At 40.9% G+C, this 24,190-nt stretch overlaps 1 protein-coding gene across 1 annotated transcript in view; it reads right to left on the bottom strand.

Annotated features, from left to right (window-relative positions):
* LOC114229785 (A disintegrin and metallopeptidase domain 3-like) overlaps positions 1–24,190 on the bottom strand; it is a 100,490-nt gene that overhangs the window by 17,963 nt on the left and 58,337 nt on the right. Inside the window, exons 13-16 of the mRNA XM_054720028.1 lie at positions 13,859–13,957; positions 10,168–10,363; positions 9,585–9,675; positions 9,118–9,307 (exon numbers count right to left, since the gene is read on the bottom strand). Coding sequence (XP_054576003.1) covers positions 9,118–9,307; positions 9,585–9,675; positions 10,168–10,363; positions 13,859–13,957 — 576 coding nt within the window. The remainder of the gene's footprint in view (positions 1–9,117; positions 9,308–9,584; positions 9,676–10,167; positions 10,364–13,858; positions 13,958–24,190) is intronic.

Genomic DNA, 24,190 nt, shown 5'->3' on the forward strand with positions numbered 1-24,190 from the left:
TGCTCTAATGAAGCCAACAGGAATAATAAAATGTTGGACAAACCAGAGTTACCTGTCCACAAACTAGTATTTTCATTCTATGCTCTGTAAATATTGTCACTGAGGCAATAATAAACTAGTCATACTTCACTGGGTTGTTTTTAAGGGGTAAATAATCCAGAAAATGTTAAGACCCAGGCTTAGCAGATCATTTTGTAGTTGGCTCTTTTGTAAGGGGGGAAAAAAAAGCAAGAGACACCATAAAAGAAAACTCTGGTCAATGGCTGGGATGATGTTTTGAATATAAACTGGCATATAAGACTTCCTTCTTTCAAAAAGAGACACAAAGATTATCCCAGGAGTAGTCACAGCACAGTTAAAAAAATCTCTAAATAACTAAAACTGTATTTCCTAGGGGTAATGTCTGTTTATGTAAGCACATTTTCCTGTAGCCTTGTATATTCAAATGGCTAAAAAAGCAGTTAATAACAGTTAATATTATTTATTAATTTATTAGCAACATTTACATGCCACAAACCTAATCTTTTTGAAATTTCAAAGGCATGTATGTGCTGAGATGTTTTTATCTCCTCTAGAATACCCATCTGGCTATGATCATTTTGATAAACCATACTCCTGTTCTATATCTTATCAATAAAAAATTCAAAGACATGTTGAATCACAACCCATATTAAGCAAAGTTGCATTCTGGAATACCAAATGCCTAACTCCATGCAGTATATTGTTCACTTAGAATTACAGTATTAAATTTAAGAATGTTTTATTTAGAATTATTATTTTGTAAAAAGGGAGAGATACATTTCTTCATGTCAATAAATAAGAAATAACATCTCTCTCTTTTTGTATTGATTGATCAATCAATCAATCAAGATACACAGAAATATCATCTATACTAACAAAAGGGTAGTATGCTAATTAGACCAAACATCTACTGGACATCCTTCCCGACATCCTTCTGGACAAAGCCATGGTGGCGGGGGCCAAGGCAGAGGCGGTTAGGGGTAATCAGGCCAACAGAGGAGAGCAGTTAGGGGTGACCAGGCCGGCAGTTAAGTGGTGGCCAGGCCAGCAGGGGGCCAGTTAGGGGGCAATCAGGCCAGCAAACAGAGGAAATTAGGGATGATCAGGCTAGTAGAGGGGCAGTTAGGGTCGACCAGGCTAGCAGGGGGATAGTTAGGGGGCTGCAAGGCTGGCAGGGGGGCAGTTAGGGTGTGGTCAGGCTGGCAGGGGGTAGTTAAGGGGCAGCCAGGCCATCAGGGGGGCAGTTATGGGGCTACCAGGCCAGCAGGAAGCAATTAGGGGTTACCAGGCTGGCAGGGGTGCAGTGACTGAACAGCGAGGCCTGCGGGCAGGCAATGGGGCTGCCAGGCCAGCAGAGGGGCAGTTAGAGTGCCCAGGATGGCAGGGGACCAGTTAGGGGATGACCAGTCCAGAAAGCAGAGGCAGTTAGGGGCAATCAGGCAGTCAGGCAGGTGAGCTGTTAGGAGCCAGTGGTCCCAGATTGTGAGATGGATGTCCAACTACCATTTTGGGCCTCATCCCTGTGGGGGCTCCCGAGGGGTCCCGGATTGGAGAGGGTGCAAGCTGGGCTGAAGGACCGCCACCCATGCACAAATTTCCTGCACTGGGCTTCTAGTCTATATATCCTATCTAATAAAATAGTAATATGCAAATTGACTGTCACTTGAACACCCAAGATGGCTGCCCCCATATGGTCAAAGATAGCTTCCCCCATGTGGACACAAGATGACCGCCACAAGATGGATAGCAGGAGATGGCAGTTGGGAGGGAGCAGGTCTGCGAGGGAGGGCAGTTGGGGGTGATCAAGCCTGCAGGGTAGGGCAGTTTGGGGTGACCAGGCCGGCAGAGGAGGGAAGTTGGGGGCAACCAGGCTGGCTGGGGACCAGTTAGGCATCAATCAGGCTGGCAGCGGAGTGGTTAGGGGGTGATCAGGCTGGCAGGCAGAAGCAGTTAGGGGCAATCAGGAAGGCAGGCAGGTGATCAGTTGGGAGCGAGCAGTCCTGGATTGTGAGAGGGATGTCCGATTGCCCGTTTAGGCCTGATCCAGGATCGGGCAATCGGACATCCCTCGAGGGGTCCCACATTGGAGAGGGTCAGGCTGGGCTGAGGGACACGCCCCCCTCCATGCACGAATTTCGTGCACCGGGCCTCTAGTATATATATATAAAAAGCCAGAGACCATAATGCCGTCACAACCATAACAACCTAACAACCAATCCCTATGACGCCCACTGCAGCTAGCGAACACAGCCTGATTTAGGGGGTGGGACCAGCCTGACAACTCCCCCCTGTGGCCCCTCACCCAGGCCGCCCCACCCACAGCAGGGACCCCCCACCCTGATCAGGGGTGTGGCCAGCCTGCAAACTGCCAGTGGCCCCAAGCCCAGGCAGGCCCCACAACCAGTGGGGACCTCCACATCAATTGGGGCCCCCATCAGGGATGGCCCCCACCTGTGCATCAGGCTTCTATAGAAATATAAAATCCTACCCGCCACCACTCCAAATCAACCTGCCAAAATTTCCTGAAACCATAAAATTAGATCACTGATTCAGGCTAGCAGTTTAAAGTGTAAAGCCTCATTCACACGTGAGGAATTCCCACCTTACTCCTTCCCCTTGGACTCTATGTCTCAAAGGAGGCATGCATGGTATGAACACACAAATTAAAGCTCAGAAAAGTCACTCTTTTGGGATCCTGTGGCACATACAGGCAGAGACAAACTCATCACCAAAAGCCAAGCACCAGACTGTCTCTTCCTCATCCCATGGCCTCAGCTCCAGAGAGGCACTCCCAATCACAGGATACAAGGAGTGAACTGTCTCAAATCTTCGCAGAGACAGGAATGCTCAGGAGGCCAAGATAATAGAAACCTAAGGACCTAAATACTGGGTCCACTCAGCACAAGGCCAAGGGGAGCTCAGACCAATTTGTTACCCGGATGCAATCTGCCATCCTGGGGCCACAGTGCGCTCTGGAGTATGTAACTGCATGGGGTGCTCTGGAGGAGGAGGGCTCACCCCAACCCCTGAGCCCCAGGAGCTCGACTGCCTGAATCACCTCCCCCACGCACTCAGCCCCAGCTGTGCCAGCAAAGCCCCATTGCTGGGGCGGGATCACAAGGGGAAGACTGGGGGATGGTTGGCCACATGTTCTGGAATCTCAGACACGAAGTGTAGGGGGCTCAGCACTTCGCTATGGACCCCTCCCACTAGACACCTGGGATAGCAGGGTCTGGGGAAGAGACTTAGTCTATACTCACCTTCTCGGACCCTACCTGATTCCATAGACCCTTTCCCCTATTCTGGCATCTGCTGGTCCCTCTTACTCCCCCAGTACTTCCAAACCTTCCTATGCTGACCCCAACTCTCCTTCTGTACCAGCTCTCTCTCTCTCTCTCTCTCTCTCTCTGTCTCTCTCTCTCTCTCTCTCTCTCTCTCTCTCTCTCTCTCACACACACACACACACACACTCACACACACACTCACACACAGATTTAACCCTCTCCCTCCTCCACCCCCAGTCTTCTACCCCATACTTCTTCCTGCCCTGCTCTGCCCACCTCCATTCTGGCCTCCTGCCCCACACCACCTAGCAGCCCTGTTTCCAGGATAAATGGTTAGAACAAATATTCCCTTGGCCAGAAGAGACTCTCCAGGGAGCTGCATGCAGAAAGTCGCTCCCAGTCCTATACCTGCAACTGCTCTGTCCTGCTAGATGCCAATCAGAAATTATGTGTCTGGACACAGAGGGTAGCAGAAATAGGCTGCTGTCCTTTGAAGCCCCTCATCAGGAGGAAGCTCTCCCGCGCCCCCCTCCCAAATAACAAGTTTACCATGCTGCCTCCCTTATCACTTTCAGCAACCCTCCTTTGCCCCTTTCCCTGGAAGTGGAAGGATTGGAGCACATCTATATACATAAAAGAGTAATATGCAAATCGACAAAACAGCAGAACAATCAGAAGGACTGCTCTACCAGTCACTATGAGGCGCACTGACCACCTCTCGGTCCCTCCCCCTGACCAGCAGGCTCCGATCCTTTGATGGCAAACAGGGAACTGGGGATGGGTGGAAGCAGCTGCCTGCAGCCAGGGAAGATGGCCCTGATCACAGGCCAGGCCTTGGGGCCATACCCACTCGCAAACATCATGCACCGGGCATCTAGTTTAATATATAAAATGATTGATAATTTTCACAAAGGATCACAATACATGAGAGTGAGGTAAAGACACCTTAAATTTCCAACCTCTCTAAAATCAGTTGAATAATTCAGGATAACTAGTGAAAATAGCTTAAAATTTTAATTAAGTATGATTCTAGGATTTGGCACACACAATAGCCATCTTTTTCCCAATAAATAAGAAATATCAGAAAGAGACAATTAGAAGATGAGAGATTTAAGAACTTATGGGGATTCTGAAATATAATGAAGGCCATTGATGGATAAGAAGGAGAATCCAACCACATCCAATACAATAGCATAGGAGAGAACCTAGCTGATCATCCTCATAGTGCTCAAGAGGAGCTGTAACCTCAGAGTCATATGGAAAAACAGGGAGAGAGCTGAAAGGGCGGGATTGGGAAGAGAGGCTAAAATGTGCTATTATTAATGGACGCCTGTCCACAAAACCACAGAACTAGTTAGCTCTCAACCCTCACTACACACCTATTCCACTCAATGATACAATGCAGTCAGCACAATACTTTTTAAGCGCAGGGACAAAATTTGGAAGGGTATATTTTTTCTTTTTTAAAATATATTTTATTGATTATTTACAGAGAGGAAGGGAGAGGGATAGAGAGTTAGAAACATCAATGAGAGAGAAACATCGATCAGCTGCCTCCTGGCACACCCGCTACTGGGGATGTGCCCACAACCAAGGTACATGCCCTTGACCAGAATCAAACCTGGGACCCTTGAGTCCGCAGGCTGACACTCTATCCACTGAGCCAAACCGTTTAGGGCAGGTATATTTTTTTCTAAAGCAACTGAATTAATGGTGACTACAGAATTCAGGCTTCTCAAGTGATCTGCCATAGAATAGGCATTATCCAATTAAACTATTGTAAGTTTCAAGGCCTAAAAGCCAGCTTTCAAAATGAAGACTGTCATGAGACAAACCCAGTCACACAGACAAAGCTGCCAATTAGTCTTCTTTAATACAAAACAGTGTGGGAGTAAAAACTCATGGCAGCTTAAAGCTCCTGCTGAACAAAGCAGGTAAAGTCAAAGTATTCCTTCCTTCCTTCCTTCCTTCCTTCCTTCCTTCCTTCCTTCCTTCCTTCCTTCCTTCTTTCCTTCCTTCCTTTCTTCCTTCCTTCTTCTTCCCTCCCTCCCTTCCTCCCTCCATCCCTCCCCTTCTTTCCCTTCCTTTCCTTTTTCTTTTCTCTCTTCTTTTCCTTCCATGGGGATATTGCCCAGTTGGGCATGGGCTAATGATCAGACTTTCCCAGGTAAAGAACCACTGCTAGAGAAAAGAGGACTCTGTAAAGCCTTATAGTGCTGCTGGGACAAACCAGAGGACTTTCAAATGCAAGATTCAATTCCCACAGAACATTAGCTGAATTCCATTATTATGTAAGACTAGACGCCAGGTACATGAAATTCATGCACTAAGGGAAGGGGGTCCCTCAGCCCAGCCTCCGCCCTCTCCCAGTCTGGGAGCCCTCAGGGGGTGTCCAACTGATGCAGAGGCAGGAGAGGCTCTATCACCGCTGCACTCGCCAGCCTTAAGCTAAGCCAGCTTCTGGCTAAGTGGCTTTCCCCCTGTGGGAGTGTATTGACCACCCAGGGGCAGCTTCTGCATTGAGCGTCTGCCCCCTGGTGGTCAGTGTGCAACACAGTGACCAGTCATTCCACTGTTTGGTCGATTTGTATATTATCCTTTTATTATATAGGTTGGTAGAACACTACTTCATGGCAATGTTCAGTTGCATTTGTTTGTCTAGTTCCCATATTGTTTTATTTCCATTATTAAAACCATTTTTCCTATACATAAGATATAATTTCACTCTCACTACTTTTAAGATCCTCTTTCTTTGTCTTTTACTTTCCAAATTTTTTTATGCTGTATCCTACCATGGATTTCACTGGATTGATCCTACATAATGCTCTTTCAGCTTATTTCATCTGTGGGTTTATGCCTTTTGCCAAATTTGTAAATGTTTCAGGCATTATTTCCTCAAATACTTTTCCAACCTTAAATTCTTTCTCCTACATTTTAGGATGTCAATGTCTTGGATATTACATATTTTCTTAAAACTCCTCATATCCTTGAGGCTCTATTCATTTTTTCATCCTATTTTCATTCTGTTGTTCAATTTGGGTATTTTTTTTAGGGTTCTATCTTTAGCTTCACTCATTTTTTTCTGTTGTCCCCACTATTCTGCTCCTGAGACCATTATTGAGTTTTTATATACAGGGTGGGGCACAAGTATGTTTACAGTTATGAGGACAGGAAACACAGAGTTCATTTTTGTATTATTATTTATTAACTAGAGGCGCGGTGCACATTTTCATGCACCAGTGGGGTCCCCTGGTCTGGATAGGGTCAAAACCAGTTCTCTGACATCCCCTGAGGGGTCCCAGATTAGGAGAGGTTGCAGGCCAGTCAAAGGGACACCACTGGTGCACGATAGGAGGCCATGGAAGGACGCGAGAGGTTGGCCAGCTGAGATGGGACCACAGGAGGGTTCCAGGGGATGTACAGTCTGTCTTGCTCAGTTCTGATCAGCTGGACTCCAGCAGCAACCTCACATACCAGTCAGAGTATCTTCCCCCTGGTGGTCAGGGTACATCATAGCAACTGGTCGACCAGTCGACGGTCTGCTCCCTGATGTTCAGTGCACATCATAGTGAGCGGTTGAGCGGCCTTAGCATATCATTAGCATATTATGCTTTGATTGGTTGAATGGCAGATGAGACAACTGGACACTTAGCATATTAGGCTTTTATTATATAGTATCATTGTATTATTTTCCATACAAACACCTGTAAACCTATTTTTGCCCCACTCTACATTGCTAATTGTGTGTTTCAATTCTAAAGTTTCTAAGCGATTCTTCTTTATATCTTCTTATCTCCTTGCTGGAACTTTCTATCATTTCATTAGTTTCCAGCAAATTTGCAAGTGCTCATTGAAATATGTTAATGATGGCCACTTTAGATTCTTTGAAGGGTATTTCTAACATCAATGTTAACTTAATGTTAGTTAATTTTTTTGATGTTATGCTAGTATGATGGGCGCGTGCACAAGCACACGTGTGCATGTGTGTGTACCATTTTATTGGTTTTTTCTAGTTAAAGAGTGATTAAATTAGTTAATATATATACTCTGACTTATTTATAGTAAACATTTTTTCACTTTGTTTTAAATGAACTTTGAAGGGAAGACATATTACTTTATAATGTTGTGACAAAAAGGGAGCGACATACTAAACTTGACAAGCTCAGGGAAGGCATACATGGTCAGTCTTATAAACTCAGAGACATAAAGTAAGCACATCAGATGGTCTGAAACTTAAAATTTCTAACTAAAAGGGAATCTTGGTGTTGATTCATGTCCTAGGCAAGTATCTTCCTTACCAAAGGTCAGATTTTATCTTAACTGAGCCTGTAGATTGTCCTTTTGCATCTAAAATAACATACCTTTAGAATGTCAGAGTAATATTTTCCAGACCCCTCATGGCACAACTACTGCACCAGAGCTAGAGACCAGAGAACAACTCACTGCTATCTTGTTCCTGCATACCATCTCCATGTGCACTCAATGTTCATTATCAACCCTCCTGTACCCACCAGGGTAAAGGAAGTGTGTGTCTATTTGTATTACTTTTGATCCAGTCTCAGAGATTTCCCAGCTTTGCTTTCGCCAGTTTACCAATGAATTTTAAGTAACCACCCCTAAGGTCTCTCCTTTGATTCTGATGCACAAATCAGCAAGAAAACTACTATTCCCCAGAACGTTTTCTCCATCCTTTTAGGTTTTGCTTCCCAGCAATTGTTGTCAGTTTGGCTCAAGGAAACTCTTACAAGATTTTTTTTCTTAGACTAGACATTATTTTGTGGACAATGTAGTCAGAACCAGTATGCTCCTTTGTGAATATTATTTTCATGTAAAAATGTCTTCTGTCATTCTAAAATGTTTACTCATTGCCTTTTTCTTATTTTTCATTTCTTAAAATGCTGTTTCTCAATAGAAATCATTTTAATTAAAATATAAGATAATGCCCTAGCCAGTTTGGCTCAGTGGATAGAGCTTTGGCCCTGCAATTGAAGCATCCTGAGTTCAATTCTGATCAGGAGCATTTAACTTAGTTGCAGGCTCAACCCCTGGCCCTGGTCTGGGAAGTAGGGAGGCAACCAATGGATGTGTCTCTCTCAACTCCATGTTTCTCTCTCTGTGTCTCTCCGTCTGCTTCCACTGTCTCTAAAAATCAATGAAGAAATATCCTGAGGTGAAGAGTAACAAAAAGCATTGTAATATAATTATGCATTTTTTCCATTCAACTAGTTTTAGTAGTAATAGTTTAAAAATCAGTTATCCATAATGTTCCTTAAATATTTTAAGAAAAATTAAATAAAGCTTAGATTCTGTTTTATTACTGTGTCTTATGGAAGGGCCACATTTTTAACAAATACATTATGCTTTGGAGAAAGAAATAAGCTAATAAGCAAATAAATGTTTTGCTTTGGTTATAACCATATTCATTCTCATCATTACTGAAAGTCTAAATATTTGTTTGTTATCATTATTGCTGTACTTAGTACTCTGATTGCTCCATTCTACATTTTTAGCACATTAAATGATTCATTTTGCCCTTTGTTTACAAAAACTATTGCAGACCAAATTCTAGCCTCATGTGTGAGAAGCCCATTTTAAATATCTATAGGAAAGTTCATAATAAAAAATGATAAGAAGCCAAGTATTCCATTGAACAACAGAAATTATGATTTTGAATCTTAAGACACAGGAACTAGTTTGTAAAAAATAAATAAAAAAATCTTAATCTCTCTCTCTTTATCTGTCTCATACACATACACACACAGATATTCACACACACACACCATATATAAGATCAAGTAAAATTTATATTTACCTTATTATCATCACATATAGTGCCATCAGCTACATAGGTATTATCTGGAATTGTGACTTTTGAATCATTTCTTGTAGCTGCTGACATACATACATGGCCGCCAAGGTAAGTATATTGAACATCAAAATTTCTCGTTTCCGTTATACGTGTATGTGACCAGTCGCAAACTATCTTTCCACACAGGGTGTTACTGGCAATATAAAGCAGAGAAAATTCCCCGTATGTCACTTTGGGACACAATTTATTAGATAAATAATGATATAAAATATGAGAATAATTCAAAATGTTACTCAGATCATAACACCAAAGCTATTCAGAGCATACACTATATTATTAAGTGCAACATATAAATTAATCCATATGTACTAAATTCATCTCTCACTTGAATTAGGTGACTCATTGCAGAAAACACAGACACAGAAACACATACGTGCTTTTGGAAAATGGATAGTTTTTAAAATACACACAAAAAAGGACATCGCGTTGTACGACAGTTTCCAAAGTCATCTCCCAGGAAATTCACTTCTTCTGCACATAGATACGTTCCACCTTTAGCAACTGAAAATAAAAAGTTACAATTACTCATCTTACAAAAATTAAAACTAAAGTGTAGTACATTAATACAGAGACATCTAGACAGCAGCAAAATCCAATCAATGCCATCTACTACAAGTATTTGATGTCTCCCACTGACATTTTCAGAATGAGAAACACTCCCAAAAACTACCCCCTTGAGAAGAGAAAATGTGGCACCATCTTGCAGAAATGGCTTAAATGTCACTCATTTACTTTCTGATATACAATTCTAATAATCTACTCCCTGTATACCAATCCCATGAAATTCGCCTAATGTCCTCTTCTCTTGGTCTTATATTTACTAAGCTCATTTTGCTCTTGACATAATTCAAAGGTATTTGGATTTGCAAATTTATTTTCAAATTTGGATTTAAATAAACAATATACTTATGTGGATTTTAGGGTGAGTTGCTGACTTTAGAAAAACACAGTTCCCAAATGAACCCCTGAAAAAAAAAAACACAGAGTTATTACATTTTCCAAATAACTCCGCACACTGTCTAGCTGGATCTCGACATATCCCCTTATAGCAAAAGGCGGTTTTATTGTTACATGGTTCTAAATCAATAGCTTTCATGTCTGGCACACAAAACTCAGATACTCCAGTGCAATATTCTGGAAAATCACATGGATCAATGCTTTTCCGACATATACGTCCTCTTGGGAGTAACTGTGAGGAAAAAAAATGGGGGGGGGGGGCGGGCAGGGGTAACAAATTAATTCAAATGACTTGAAGTACTTCCCACATGGCAATGAGTCAAGTCTTACCACACTACTCCAAGCAAGGTATTATTATCTGCTATTATAATTTACATAAACTGTCATTATAGTTAAGAATCATGAGAGGTTAAATGAAATATCAAAGATCACATACTACTCAGTACTGGAGCAAGAGCGGTATAACTCAGATTCCTGACTGATGCTATTGACATTAAGCACCGCCACTGTGCTTATTATCCACTGAGCAGGATACCCTACTTTTGAAATAATTATTCTATGCTAACCTATTATGAAGTTTAATTGAACATGAACATAATGGCACCAGATCATGTTCTCACACCCAACACCAAATTCAGAAGCAAGTATATATGTGATGTTCTGAAAGAAGCAGAAATGTTAAACACATAAGTCAGTGTCTTTTTTGTTTTCATCTGAAAATGTTGCATTGACTCTAAAGTAATGTTGAGCTCTCCCATTGTTCCTAGTAACTTAAAATGAGAGAACAATGGTAAATTAAAAGTGGATTCCAGTTGTTGCTCAGGTTTCATGGTTGAGCCTGTTTGAAACAAAGGACACTGTTGATTTCTTTCTTTTTTAATATATACATTATTGAGACAAATATTTTTGTAAAGTATCAACCAAAAATGTAAAAAGTTTAAGTGAGAACATTGTGTTTATAATGCTGATTTAGATTCTATTACATCTTTAGCTACTTAAATAAAATTATAAATTTACTTAAAAGTTCCAGAAAACTAGACCAGAAAGAACCCAGAAGTCCATCAATTTTCACCTCAATTTTTAAAAAGGATCTAGTTAGTGAAAGCGTTCATAGTTGTAATGCTGTGGTTATACAAAATACTTCAAGATCAATAGAAAATATCTAATATCAAGGTTCGCATATTTGTTTTTCAACTTTGGATTCTTGGGGACTAATTAGACTCCTGAAATTCTGTCCTAATCCTGATACTAGTCTTAATCATGTTTCTAAAATATGGCTGAATGGATATCATTTTCATTTCAAGAAATTTTTCTTTCAGGACATACTCCACCTCTACCAAGAGAGATTATGAATTTTGAATCTGCTCTGACTCAGGATGATAATCAGAACACTTCTCCATAGACACAGGGAATGGAACAGTGGAGGAAATTTAATCTAGCAGGATCAGTCACGTTTTCTTTTATTAAGCATAGAGACAGATGTTGGGAAAGAAAGGATCTCTCTACTCATCTGAAATATTGTACTGTGGACTAGACAGCCAGGAAGCACAATGAGCTATCTCTGTTACACATGCAGAAACCTTGTTTGAGAACTGTCAACAAAATTGCAAGGATATGCAATAGATGTATAGAATAAGAATTCTATTGTTCCTATTTGAAATAGTCACTTGAGCACTAAGTGAGACTCATCTTTACCTAAGCTTTATAAGTATTTGTTTGTTTTCCTTTGCTTGGACATTATCAAGATACAACCTTTTGTGACAGCAAGGTTGGACCTAGGCAGTATTACGGTAATTGAAATAAGTCAGTCAGAGAAAGACAAATACCATATGATTTCACATATTTGCATGTGAAATCTAATGAACAAATTAAAGAAATAAACAAAATAGGAACAGACTCATAAATACAGACTGACAGCTGTCAGAGGGGAAAGGGGCTGGGCACGGGGTAGAAAAGGTGAAGGGGTTAAAGAGTACAAATCGGTAGCTGCAGAATAGCCACAGAGATGCAGTTTGCAGCACGAGGAATATAGTAAAACATGTGGAGAAAACTGGGTATGGGGGCAGGTGGGCCACAAGGAGTCCACTCTGTGAAGTGCATGGTTGTCTGACCACTTTGCTCTACATCTGAAACTGGTGATGAATGGAATTAAACTCTGGCTGATCTCTATATATAAACCCCTAATATGCAAATAGACTGAACAGGAGAACAAACAGACAACTGAACCAGACGCTCTGATATGCACTGACCACAGGGCTCATGCACAAAACATGGTGGGTGTCGACCACAGGGGGATTGTGGAGCAGGTGGGTGGGGACACCATACCAGGTGAGGTGCCAGTTGCTGTCATTGAAATGAGCCTCTGGTGATTACTGAAAATTCTTTACATCCAGGCGCCACAGCCCCACCCAGCACTCACACCTGCTGTCAGCACTGGACCCCTCCCACCTGCTGCCAGTGCAGGAGCCTTTACTCACTCCCAATGCTGGTGCCAGGCCTCCTCATACCCGCTGCCAGCGCCACAGCCACTACTTGCACCCAATGCTGGCACCAGCCCCAATCATTCCACACCATCAGTAGGAGCGAGCCTGGCCAGCACCATCAGCCCATGGGAGCGGGGTTGCCAGCAGACAGGGGACTGGGCTGGAGCACAGAGGATGGGCTGAGACCTGCCCCTGTGCCCACTGCAGCCTCGGGCCCACTGTTCCTTTCAAGGTGCACATATTTCTGCACTGGGCCCCTAGTAATAGAATAAAATACTAAAGTGCTAAGTGTTGGTTATGGTTTGATTTATTTTCATTATAAAAAAAATTCCAGAATATGTTGATAGTTTTCTTTTTTAACCACTATTTAGAAAATTAAAGAACTCTTCAGCTTATTCTTCTCAAAAGTAAAGTCATGTAATGTCAAATGATATTTTAGTCCCTTGATATATAAATAACAAAAGCTGTATATCTAGAAGTTTTCACCTTTGTTGTTCCACTATGACATTAAAATTATACTATATCTAAGGAGTGAAAAAAATAGTATTAGAAGCAAGCCTTTAGTATTAGAATATAGTATTAGAAGCAAATTTTTAGTAAGCTTCAATCTAAAGTCCACATATAGATAGAATGCTAATATCTTTTAAAATTTCAGAGATAAATAAAGTATATATAAGAAATTCATAAATATCATTTTGTGCAAATTTTTAGAAAAGATACAACTGACCACTACATAATGTATATTTAAGAGTGCCAATTAATTTTTTTCAATTTCATATAGAAATGTCTGTGTACTGGTTAGAAACAAGTTATTCATTGCTATGTTTCAGTAAAACAGCTGGTTAAATTATTGTCTTCCATATCTTTGCACTTGGATTTATTTCAATCTAAATAGAAATCCTACCTAATAAAATGGTAATATGTAAATTACCATCACTCCGCTATGCCCACAATTGGACCAGCGGGAGACGCAGGGGGCGGGACTTGGGGTGGCTGGGGTAGCTGATTGGGCCAGCGGGATGGTGAGCTCACATCGCCAATGGGAGCGTGAGCTCAGCGTCTGCGCCATGGCTGTGCTGTGGCACAGAAGGGGCCTCTCTAAAACCAACAGTGTGTGAATAGGGTACAAAAAAGTAGCATATGTGAAAGATGTGTATAAACAAGTTTTTTAAAAACTGAAGTAGAAAGAATGCACAAAACACAAAAATTTCATGAGGTAAAACGGTTATATTTAGAAAGCTTACCAGACAAGTTTTTTTGTCACAGCATGGTCCATTGCCACATTCTGCAAATTTAATGAATGTACAATTTTCAGTAAAACAGCATTTTTTAAAATCACATTCCTGAAAGCAAATACAATCAAATTAAATAATTAAAATTTGCCATCAAATAGGTAATTTTATTTGTCAAAATAAACTAATGTTTGTCTCTAAGTTAATGAGAATTACAGTATAATTTTTACTTCTGTATTTATTTATAGTACTGCTTTGTTTGAAATTATGATATTTTTAGTATAGAGGACAATGGTAATACATTACGCATAATTCCATGCTCAAGAAATTGAACTGTTAATTATTCTTTGCAATTAATTTTCAATCCCCTTTGGTTTTGTAAACATATACATACACAATGAATTTCTACATTTATATTTTTTTATTGAATACATTATAAGTACATTTCCATATCAAGTCTTCTCAGGAAACAATTTTGCAAATGTATAACGAGTTATGATTGTGACAAAATAGAAGTTGCTAAATTATAATATTTTGGTATTATAAGAAATGTTTCAGAGAAAATTGTTGTCATCATTTGCTTAGCTCCAAATGGAAGAAAATTTCACCTATAGACCTGGAGAACATAATACTAAATAAAATAAGACAGTGAGTGAAAGATAAAGCCTATATAATAAAGAGGTAATATGCAAATTGACCATCACTCCAATACACAAGATGGCCACCCCATGTGATCAAAGATGACCGCCCCCATGAGGACACAAGATGGCCACCACAAGATGGCCAGCAGGAGAGGACAGTTGTGGGCAATCAGGCCAGCAGGGGAAGGCAGTTGGGAGGGACAAGGCCTGCAGTGGATGGCTGTAGGGGGGGACCAGGCCAGCAGGGGAGGAAAGTTGGGAGAGTACCCAGGCCTGCAAGATAAGGCAGTTGGGGGTGACCAAGGTCTGAAAGGGAGGGCAGTTGAGGGGGACCAGGACAACAGGGGAAGGCAGTTGGGGGCAACCAGGCCTGCAAAGGGAGGGCAACTGGGGGGCACCAAGCCTGCAAGGGGAGGGCAGTTGGGAGTGATCACACCAGCAGGGGAAGACAGTTGGGGGCAATCACGCCTGCAGGGGACGGTAGTTATGGGTGACCGGGCAGACAGAGGAGGGCAGTTGGGGAGGGACAAGGCCTGTAGGAGAGGGCAGTTGGTGGCGACCAGGCCGCAGAGGAGGACAGTTGTTGGGGGGGATACCCAGGCCTGCAGGGGATGACAGGGAGGGGCAACCAGGCCTGCAGGTGAGTGCAGTTAGGGGCAACCAGGCTGGCAAGGGAGGACAGCTAGGGGTGATCAGGCCAGCAGGGGAGGGCAGTTGGGGGCAACCAGGCCTGCAGGAGAGGACAGTTAGGGGCAACAAGACCAGCAGGGGAGGGCAGTTAGGGTAATCGGGCCGGCAGGGGAGCAGTGAGGCATCGGTTAGGCTGGCAGGCATAAGCAGTTAGGGGCAATCAGGCAGGCAGGCAGGCAAGCAGTTGGGAGCCAGCGGACCTGGATTGTGAGATGGATGTCTGATTGCCCATTTAGGCCCGATCCCACCGTGGACATCCCTCAAGGGGTCCCAGATTGGTGAGGGTGCCAGCTGGGCTGAGGGACACACACCTCCATGCACAAATTTTGTGCACCAGGCCTCTAGTACCATATAATTTCACTCATATGTGAAAGTAAATGAACAAACCGAGCTACCAAGCAAAATAGAATCACATTCATCAATAGAGAGCAGGTATTCACCTCTGGTGTGATGGGGTAGTTGGGGTGATCAGAAAGGTTGGTTGGGAGTTGAGGGATTGAGCAAAAAAGAAAAGGAAATAGAGAAAGAGAGAAAAGGCAGTAATAAGAGGTAAGTTATGTCAGTAAAGGCCTATCTCAAGAAACAAGTGAAATCCCAAATAAACAACTTAGCATTCCATATTAAAAAACTAGTAAAAGGGCCCTGTCAGGGTTACTCAGATGGTTCCAGTGTTTTCCAGATACAATAAGCTTGCTGGTTTGATCCCTAGTGGTGGCACATACAAGAATCAAACTATAAATGCATACATAAGTGGAACAACAAATCAGTGTTCAAATATACCCATTCTGTTTACAGTCCTCTTTACAAAACAATACAAATCAATTGGGTTAGAAAACCCCCCAAAAGTTCCATATAAACCAAATGGCCTCTTACAGGGATAAACACCACAAATAGGAGACTGTCCATCTGTAAAAACAAAGAAACAAACAAAACCAGAAGTAGCCCACTTACTGTTTACTTAAATGACAAGATCACTAGAATCCCTCCCTACAAAACTGGTCTCATGCCAAAAAACTTAGTTTACTGGAGAAACAGCATACATATGTGCCTTCTACAATATTGATGATGAACCACTGACACTTCAAACAGTGAATACTAATGAAAATGTGCAAAATATATGAAAAGACCATTTAAGCATAAGAAAACCCAAATCATTAAGATATTCTCAATTCAAAGTTTTATCTAATAAAAGAATAATATGTAAATTAGCTGTCACTTCACAATAAAGATGGCGGCTCCCACAGCCAATAAGGAGGGAATATGCAAATTGATGAAACAAAGATGGTGGCACCTGCCAGAGCCATGGAGCCGGCTGGAGCGGGCAGGAGGCTTGGCTTCCTTGGTCACCCCAGCTTCCTCATTGCTGCCGTGGAGACTGACAGCAGGAACGAGGAAGTCCCACCCTTACAGAATCAGCCAGAATCAGCTGTTGGGTCAGACAGCACTCAGTGGCCTGATAGCCAGGACTCTCAATCACCTGCATCTCAAACCATGACAGCGGGGAGGTGAGACTATGTTGATACAATGTAGCTCTGCGGCCAAAAGATGCCACCATTATCGACAGAAAATATCTAAAGAGCAACATGCATCTGATCTTGAAAGAAGGTGGCACCTGCAAGAGAATGTATCTGAAGAGCATCTATTGGAAAAGCATCTCTCTGAAGCTGAAAAAAGCTGGCATCATTGACAGAAAATGTCTAAAGACCAACATGCTTTTGAAGTTGAAAGAAGGTGGTGGCGATGACAGAATATGTCTATAGAACAGTCATCAACAAGTACTACCAATACTGGTAGGAACTGCCTTCTCAGCGAAAATGGAGTACATGAGGATGCAATTCTCGAACATAGTTGTGGTGGAATGACTGTTAGATGCCAATTTTGCCTATCACTAAATTTCTCTGATGAATAACCATCTGATGGGAAATTTACTTGATGTTGTAGCAAAGGTAAAGTCTGTCCAAATAATATACATTTTCCAGAATACCCAGCATATTTTAAAAGATTAATGACAAATGAAGATTCTGACAGTAAAAATTTCATGGAAAATATTCGTTCCATAAATAATCTTTTGCTTTTGCTTTCATGGGTGCAAATATTGCATCGCCATCAGGATATGGCCATACTGTTTTAGAATACACGGACAAATTTATCACTGGAACTTTACATTCTTCAGATGGTGTTTCTTGGAATTTTGCTCAACTCTATATTTTGGATATAGCCAAAGCGACTAGTAAAAGATTAGCAATGCCTGAAAATCAGGACTGCTCAGAAAGAATCATGATCAACAACAACCTCATGCATGAAATAAATGAATTAACAAAATTGTATAAGATGCTACGTGAGGTAGAAAAGGAAGCCCAATCTGAAGCAGCAGCAAAAGGTATTGCTCCCACAGAAGTAACAATGGCATTTAAATATGATCGTAACAGTGATCTAGGCAGATATAATTCTCTCCTTGTAACTGAGGTTGCTGTCATATTCAGAAACGAAGATGGAGAACATCCTTTTGAAAGGGACTTGCTCATTCATTGTAAACCAGATTCCAATAATCCGAATGCCACTAAAATGAAACAAATCAGTATCCTGTTTCCTACATTAGATGCAATGACATTTCCTATTCTTTTTCCACATGGTGAAAAAGGCTGGGGAACAGATTGCATTAAGACTCAGAGACAACAGTGTAATCAACAATAATACTACACAAAATGTAAGGACACGAGTCACACAAATGCAGTATTATGGATTTCATCTCTCTGTGTGGGACATGTTCAATCTTATTTTAAATGCAGGAAAATTAACTCAACAGTTTCTCTTGGATTCATATTCAAAAATGTAGGCCAATTGGATAAATTTCATCAAAGCAAATAAACCTAAGTTGAGAGTTGAAAAATATAGTGGTTTGATGGATTATCTCAAATCTAGATCTGAAAATGGTAATGTGCCGATTGGTAAAATGATAATACTTTCATCATCTTTTGAGGCTAGTCCCAGAAATATGCAGCAGCGATATCAGGATGCTATGGCAATTGTAACAAAGTATGGCAAGCCCGATTTATTCATAACCATGACATGCAACCCCAAATGGGCAGATATTAGAAACAATTTACAATGCTGGCAAAAAGTTGAAAACAGACCTGACTTGGTAGCCAGAGTTTTTAATATTAAGCTGAATGCTCTTTTAAATGATATATGTAAATTCAATTTATTTGGCAAAATAATAGCTAAAATTCATATCATTGAATTTCAGAAACGCGGACTGCCTCATGCTTACATATTATTGATATTAGATAGTGAATCCAAATTATGAACAGAAGATGACATTGACCATATAGTTAAGACAGAAATTCCAGATGAAGACCAGTGTCCTTGACTTTTTCAAATTGTAAAATCAAATATGGTACATGGACCATGTGGAATACAAAATCGAAATAGTCCATGTATGAAAAATGAAAAATGTTCAAAGGGATATCCAAAAGAATTTCAAAATGCAACCATTGGAAATATTGATGGATATCCTAAATACAAATGAAGATCTGGTAGTACCACTTCTATTAGAAATAAAGTTGTCAATAATACTTGAATTGTCCCTTATAACCTGTATTTGTGCCTCAAATATAACTGTCATATAAATGTCGAAGTCTGTGCATCGATTAAAAGTGTCAAATATTTATTTAAATATATCTATAAAGGACATTACTGTGCAAATATTCAAATTTCTGAAAAAAACATTATCAATCATGATGAAGTACAGGACTTCACTGACTCCAGGTATGTGAGTACTCCTGAGGCTGTTTGTAGACTTTTTGCAGTGCAAATGCATGACCAATCTCATGCAATCACAAGATTAGCTATTCATTTGTCAAATAACCAGAATTTATATATTCATGCTGATGATTTTGATGAAGTTTTAGAGAAGGCTAAAAGGCATAACTCAACTTTGATGGCTTGGTTCTTATTGAATAGAGAAGATTCTGATGCACATAATTATTATTATTGGGAGATTCCACAGCATTATCCTAGCTAATAAAAGAGTAATTTGCAAATTGACCATCAATCCAACAAGATGGCCGACCCCACGTGGACACAAGATGGCTGCCACAAGATGGTTGGCAGGGGAGGGTAGTTGGGAGAGACCAGGCCTGCAAGGAAGAGTAGTTGGGGGTGATCAGGCCAGCAGGGGAGGGCAGTTAGGTGTGACTGGGCTGGCAGAGGAGGGCAATTGGGGGCAACCAGGCCTGCAGGAGAGGGCAGTGGGAAGGGACCAGATCTGTAGGGGAGGGCAGTTAGGGGAAACCAGGCCAGCAGGGGAGAGCAGTTAGGGGTGATCAGGCTAGCAGGGGAGGGCTGTTAGGGGTGACTAGGCTGTCAGGGGAGCATCGATCAGGCTGGCAGATAGAAGCGGTTAGGGGCAATCAGGCAGGCAGGCAGGCAGGCGTGTGGTTGAGAGCCAGCAGTCCTGGATTGTGAGAGGGATGTCTGACTGCCCATTTAGGCCCATCCAGGATCAGGCCTAAAGAGGTAGTCGGACATCCCTCGAGGGGTCCCAGATTGGAGAGGGTGCAGACTGGGCTGAAGGACACCCCCGATCCCATGCATGAATTTCATGCACTGGGCCTCTAGTCTTAATAATAAAAGCCCAGGATTGTAACGACCAATCACAACCAAAGGTTGACCAACCGGAAGTCAGTGCTAGGTTGCCATGCAGGGTGGGAGTCAGTCCCTGGTGGGAATCAGTCAGGGCCGTGCTGGTGAGAGTCAGTCCTGGTGAGGAGCCAGTCTCAGGCAGGAGTCAATTAGGGTGGGAGTCAGTCCTCAGTCCTTGCAGGAGCCAGTCCAAGTGGGGTGTCAGTCCCAGGCATGAGCCAGTGGGGGGTTGGGGGAGTCCCTGGCGGGAATCAGTCAGGGTGGGATTCAGTCAGGGTGGGAGTCAGTCCGTGTGGGAGTCAGTCCTGGGTCATGTAAGTGGAAACCTTAAGAAATAAAAACAAGGCAGACCTATCCTTCCACATGGGGAGATATTGGCAGAAGAATAGCAGGGAGCCAGAACTCCCACCATCTCATAACAATAATGAATACCCATCTCCCCCTGCCCCCGCCACCCCCCCCCCCCACACACACACACATGTACAAACCTTGGGCCAAGTGGGGAACTTGGACTTCTACTCTCTTCTTGAAATAATGAGGTGGCATCTCACCCTTCTCTTACCAGAGCAGTATCAAAGCAAAGCCAAATAAAATGGGGTTGAAAAATATCCAGAGTTTCATAATGCTCAAAATTTCTAGGATTCAATTATCAAATTATTCATACAAAGAAGCAGAAATATCTAGAACTGAATAAAAAAAGATAATAGATACTAACACTGAGATAGTAGAGATGACAGAGTTATTTGATAATAAGTTTAAAACATGAGTGATTTTGAACATCCTTAAATGGGGGGGGGGGAAAGTTATGGCAAGTAAATAGGAAGTCTCAGCAAAGAAAATGAAGCTATAAAGAAGAAACAAATGAAAATTATAGTACAGAAGAATATAATAACTAAAATAAATAACGCAGTGAATAGGCTCAAAGCAGAGTGGATGGGACAGAGGAAACACTCAGGGAACTAAGAAATATAACAATAAAAATATCCAATGAGAACATGGGCTTGAAATACAACAACAGAAAAAGATCAGAACCACAGGAACCAGTAGAGTCATGACAACGACAGAAAGGAAAAAAGAAAGGAAGGAAGGAAGGAAGGAAGGAAGGAAGGAAGGAAGGAAGGAAGGAAGGAAGGAAGGAAGGAAGGAAGGAAGAAAGAAAGAAAGAAAGAAAGAAAGAAAGAAAGAAAGAAAGAAAGAAAGAAAGAAAGAAAGAAAGAAAGAAAGAAAGAAAGAAAGAAAGAAAGAAAGAAAGAAAGAAAACTACAACATTTGGAGTCCAGAAAGAAAGAAAACTACAACATTTGGAGTCCAGGAAGAAATAATGGCTGAAAACTCTTCTAATTGGTAAAAAGACAGAAATCCTCAATTTTAAGAAGGTGAGCAAATACAAAATGAGATAAACCCAAAGATATCAACACCCACATCATAGTCAAACTTCTGAAAAATAAAAACCAAAAATCTTGAAAGTTCTGAATGACAAATAATACTTTATAAGGAAAAAGTAATTCTCATGACAATAGGTTTTCCATTAGAAACCATAAAATCTAAAAATAAAAGAATTTTCAACAGAGTCCTATTTCCAATGAAAACATCCTTCAGCTATATGGAGAAAATCAAGGCACCTCAGGTAGAGAAAACACAAATGTAAACAAGAACTGATAAAGATTAATATCCAAATGTCAAAAAATATATAAAATATATTCAATATCATCTATCCAGGTAAAGTCAAGCTTATTCCTCCATTACTTATTTACCAGGATAGCTAAAATTAAATAGGTTTGTAATATTAATTATTGGCAAGTATCTGCAGGACCTGGAACTCTCATTCACTGCAGGTGGTTGTATAACTTGGATAAAAGGATGCAAAACTGTATCTACTAAATCTAAACATATGCCTACAGCGTGAGTCATTAAATTTACTGCTTTATATATCCAAAAGACATGAGCATATAGGTCTTCAAAATCATATGTGAAAGGATGTCTAGCATACCTTTATTCATAATATTTTAAAATTAGAAACAACTTACAAATCTGCCTACAGGAAAATAGAAGAATGGTAGTAAATTCAAATAATATAACACTACACACCTACAAAAAAAAAGAATAAAATCCTGATATGAAGAAGAATAATGTGAGTTAATTTCACAGATATTATGTTGAGCAAAAGAAGTGAGACACAAATGAGAATACATCATATAAATCCACTGATATGAATTTCATGAACTGATGGCACTATCAATGATTATAAAGGTCAGAAAATTAAGAAATTCTTAGGGTAGTAGTCAGAAAGGGGAATGAAAGAAACTTCTAAAATCTTGAGAAAAATATTCTACATCTTATATTGGGTGTTACATATGTAAACAAGTTTGATCTCTACATTTACATTTCATGCACAGGTGGAGTTAAATATAAGTGTTTTCTAGCACTGAACGTCACTTATTATTTGAGCTTGGTTTCTTCAACTTTCAGAGTCCATGCTAATCTCCATTATGTCATATTACCATCTGAAGCTAAATAGTGCCATCAAGATCTAATTCTACAGCTCAGTAACCCTAAAAATTGAAATAGGATTTATCCTGATTAAGAGCTCTGAAGAAATCATACTAACAATTAATATAATTCACCAAATATTCTGCATAAAGTATCATCTCAAATGGAGTATCATTTATGATTCAATAATTGGAATTTAAGAGGAAGTAAAAGAGTAGGTCTTTTGTTTATTCTCATAGTTGCAGGACTCAGTAGTAATTCTGATAAACTATTGAAAAAATAGGTGTTTAATTTTTTCTACAAATATTTAAATTGTTTGGGTAATACCAAAAGACTATAAATTTTTAGCCTAAACATACTTTAATATATTTTTATTGTTAATTTTAGAAAAGAAGGGAGAGGGAGATAAAGATAGGAACATCAATGATGAGAGAGAATCATTGATAGGCTTCTTCCTGCATACCCCACACTGGGGATCTAGCCTGCAACTCCAGCATGTGCCCTGACCAGGAATCGAACTGTGACTTCTTGGTTCATAGGTTGATGCTCAACCACTGAGAAACACCAGCCAGGCAGCCTAAACATGCTTTAAAAAGTGACTGTCATATATTGGGAAATGAGACATTAAAGTATTATGTAATCCTATATAATAAAAGGCTAATATGCAAATTGACCAAGCAGCAGACGACCCGTCACTATCACATGCACTGACCACCAGGGAGCAGATGCTCAATGCAAGAGCTGCCCCTGTGGTCAGTGTGCTCCCACGGGGGTAACGCCGCTCTAACCAGAATCCCTGAGCTGGGATCACTGCTGGCAAGTGCAGCAGTGGTGGCAGGAGCTTCTCCCATGGGGAGCGGGCCTAAGCCATCAGTTGGACATCCACCAAGGCCTCCTGGACTGTGAGAGGGCACAGGCTGAGCTGAGAATCCTCTCCCCACAAGTGCACAAATTTCATGCACCAGGCCTCTAGTGTGTTTAATAATTCTTTGTGGACAAAACGCCATAAGAGTGGGAATAAAGTATTAGGTAGACTGTTCACTGTGAGCTTTAGAGAACCAGAATGATATTACCTTAGACATTTGCTTCTGCATGTAAAAGGTGCAATAAGTTTTGATTATCTGTGAACTGTAGAAGGTGTAATTTATGATACATTTTGTGAAGCTGCTAAACACAGAGGATTATTACTTGACGACACTATATGGAAAGATATGATTGACAATGCAATCATCCTTAATAAGTCCAAACAATTACTGCAACTTTTTGCATACATATGTGTGTTTGCATGTCCTTCTGCTGCACACAAATTATGGGATGATAATAAATCTTATTTTATTGAAGATTTCTGTTGGAAATTACACCGAAGGGAAGGTGCCTGTGTGAACTGTGAAATGCATGCCCCTGCCGAAACCGGTTTGGCTCAGTGGATAGAGCGTCAGCCTGCGGACTGAAAGGTCCCAGGTTTGATTCCGGTCCAGGGCATGTACCTTGGTTGCAGGCACATCCCCATTAGGGGGTGTGCAGGAGGCAGCTGATCAATGATTCTCTCTCATTGATGTTTCTAACTCTCTCTCTCTCTCTCCCTTCCTCTCTGTAAAAAGTCAATAAAATATATTTTTTAAAAAAAGAAAGAAAGAAATGCATGCCCCTAACACTATTCAAGAGGTATTCACATTGCATGGAATGAAATGTTCACATTTCAAACTTCTGGGCTATACTTAATTAATGAATGCAAATACATGTGATGAATCATACAAGCGATAACAGGCATAGCTTTTGATAAGTTCTCTGAATAATGAATAGTTGGCAGCCTTTCAGACTATAACTTTAGCCATCGAAGATCAAACTGTACACCCTAAATCCTTTTTCTTGGATGGTA

This window comes from Eptesicus fuscus, chromosome 8, assembly GCF_027574615.1.
Source record: "Eptesicus fuscus isolate TK198812 chromosome 8, DD_ASM_mEF_20220401, whole genome shotgun sequence".
Lineage (NCBI taxonomy): Eukaryota > Metazoa > Chordata > Mammalia > Chiroptera > Vespertilionidae > Eptesicus > Eptesicus fuscus.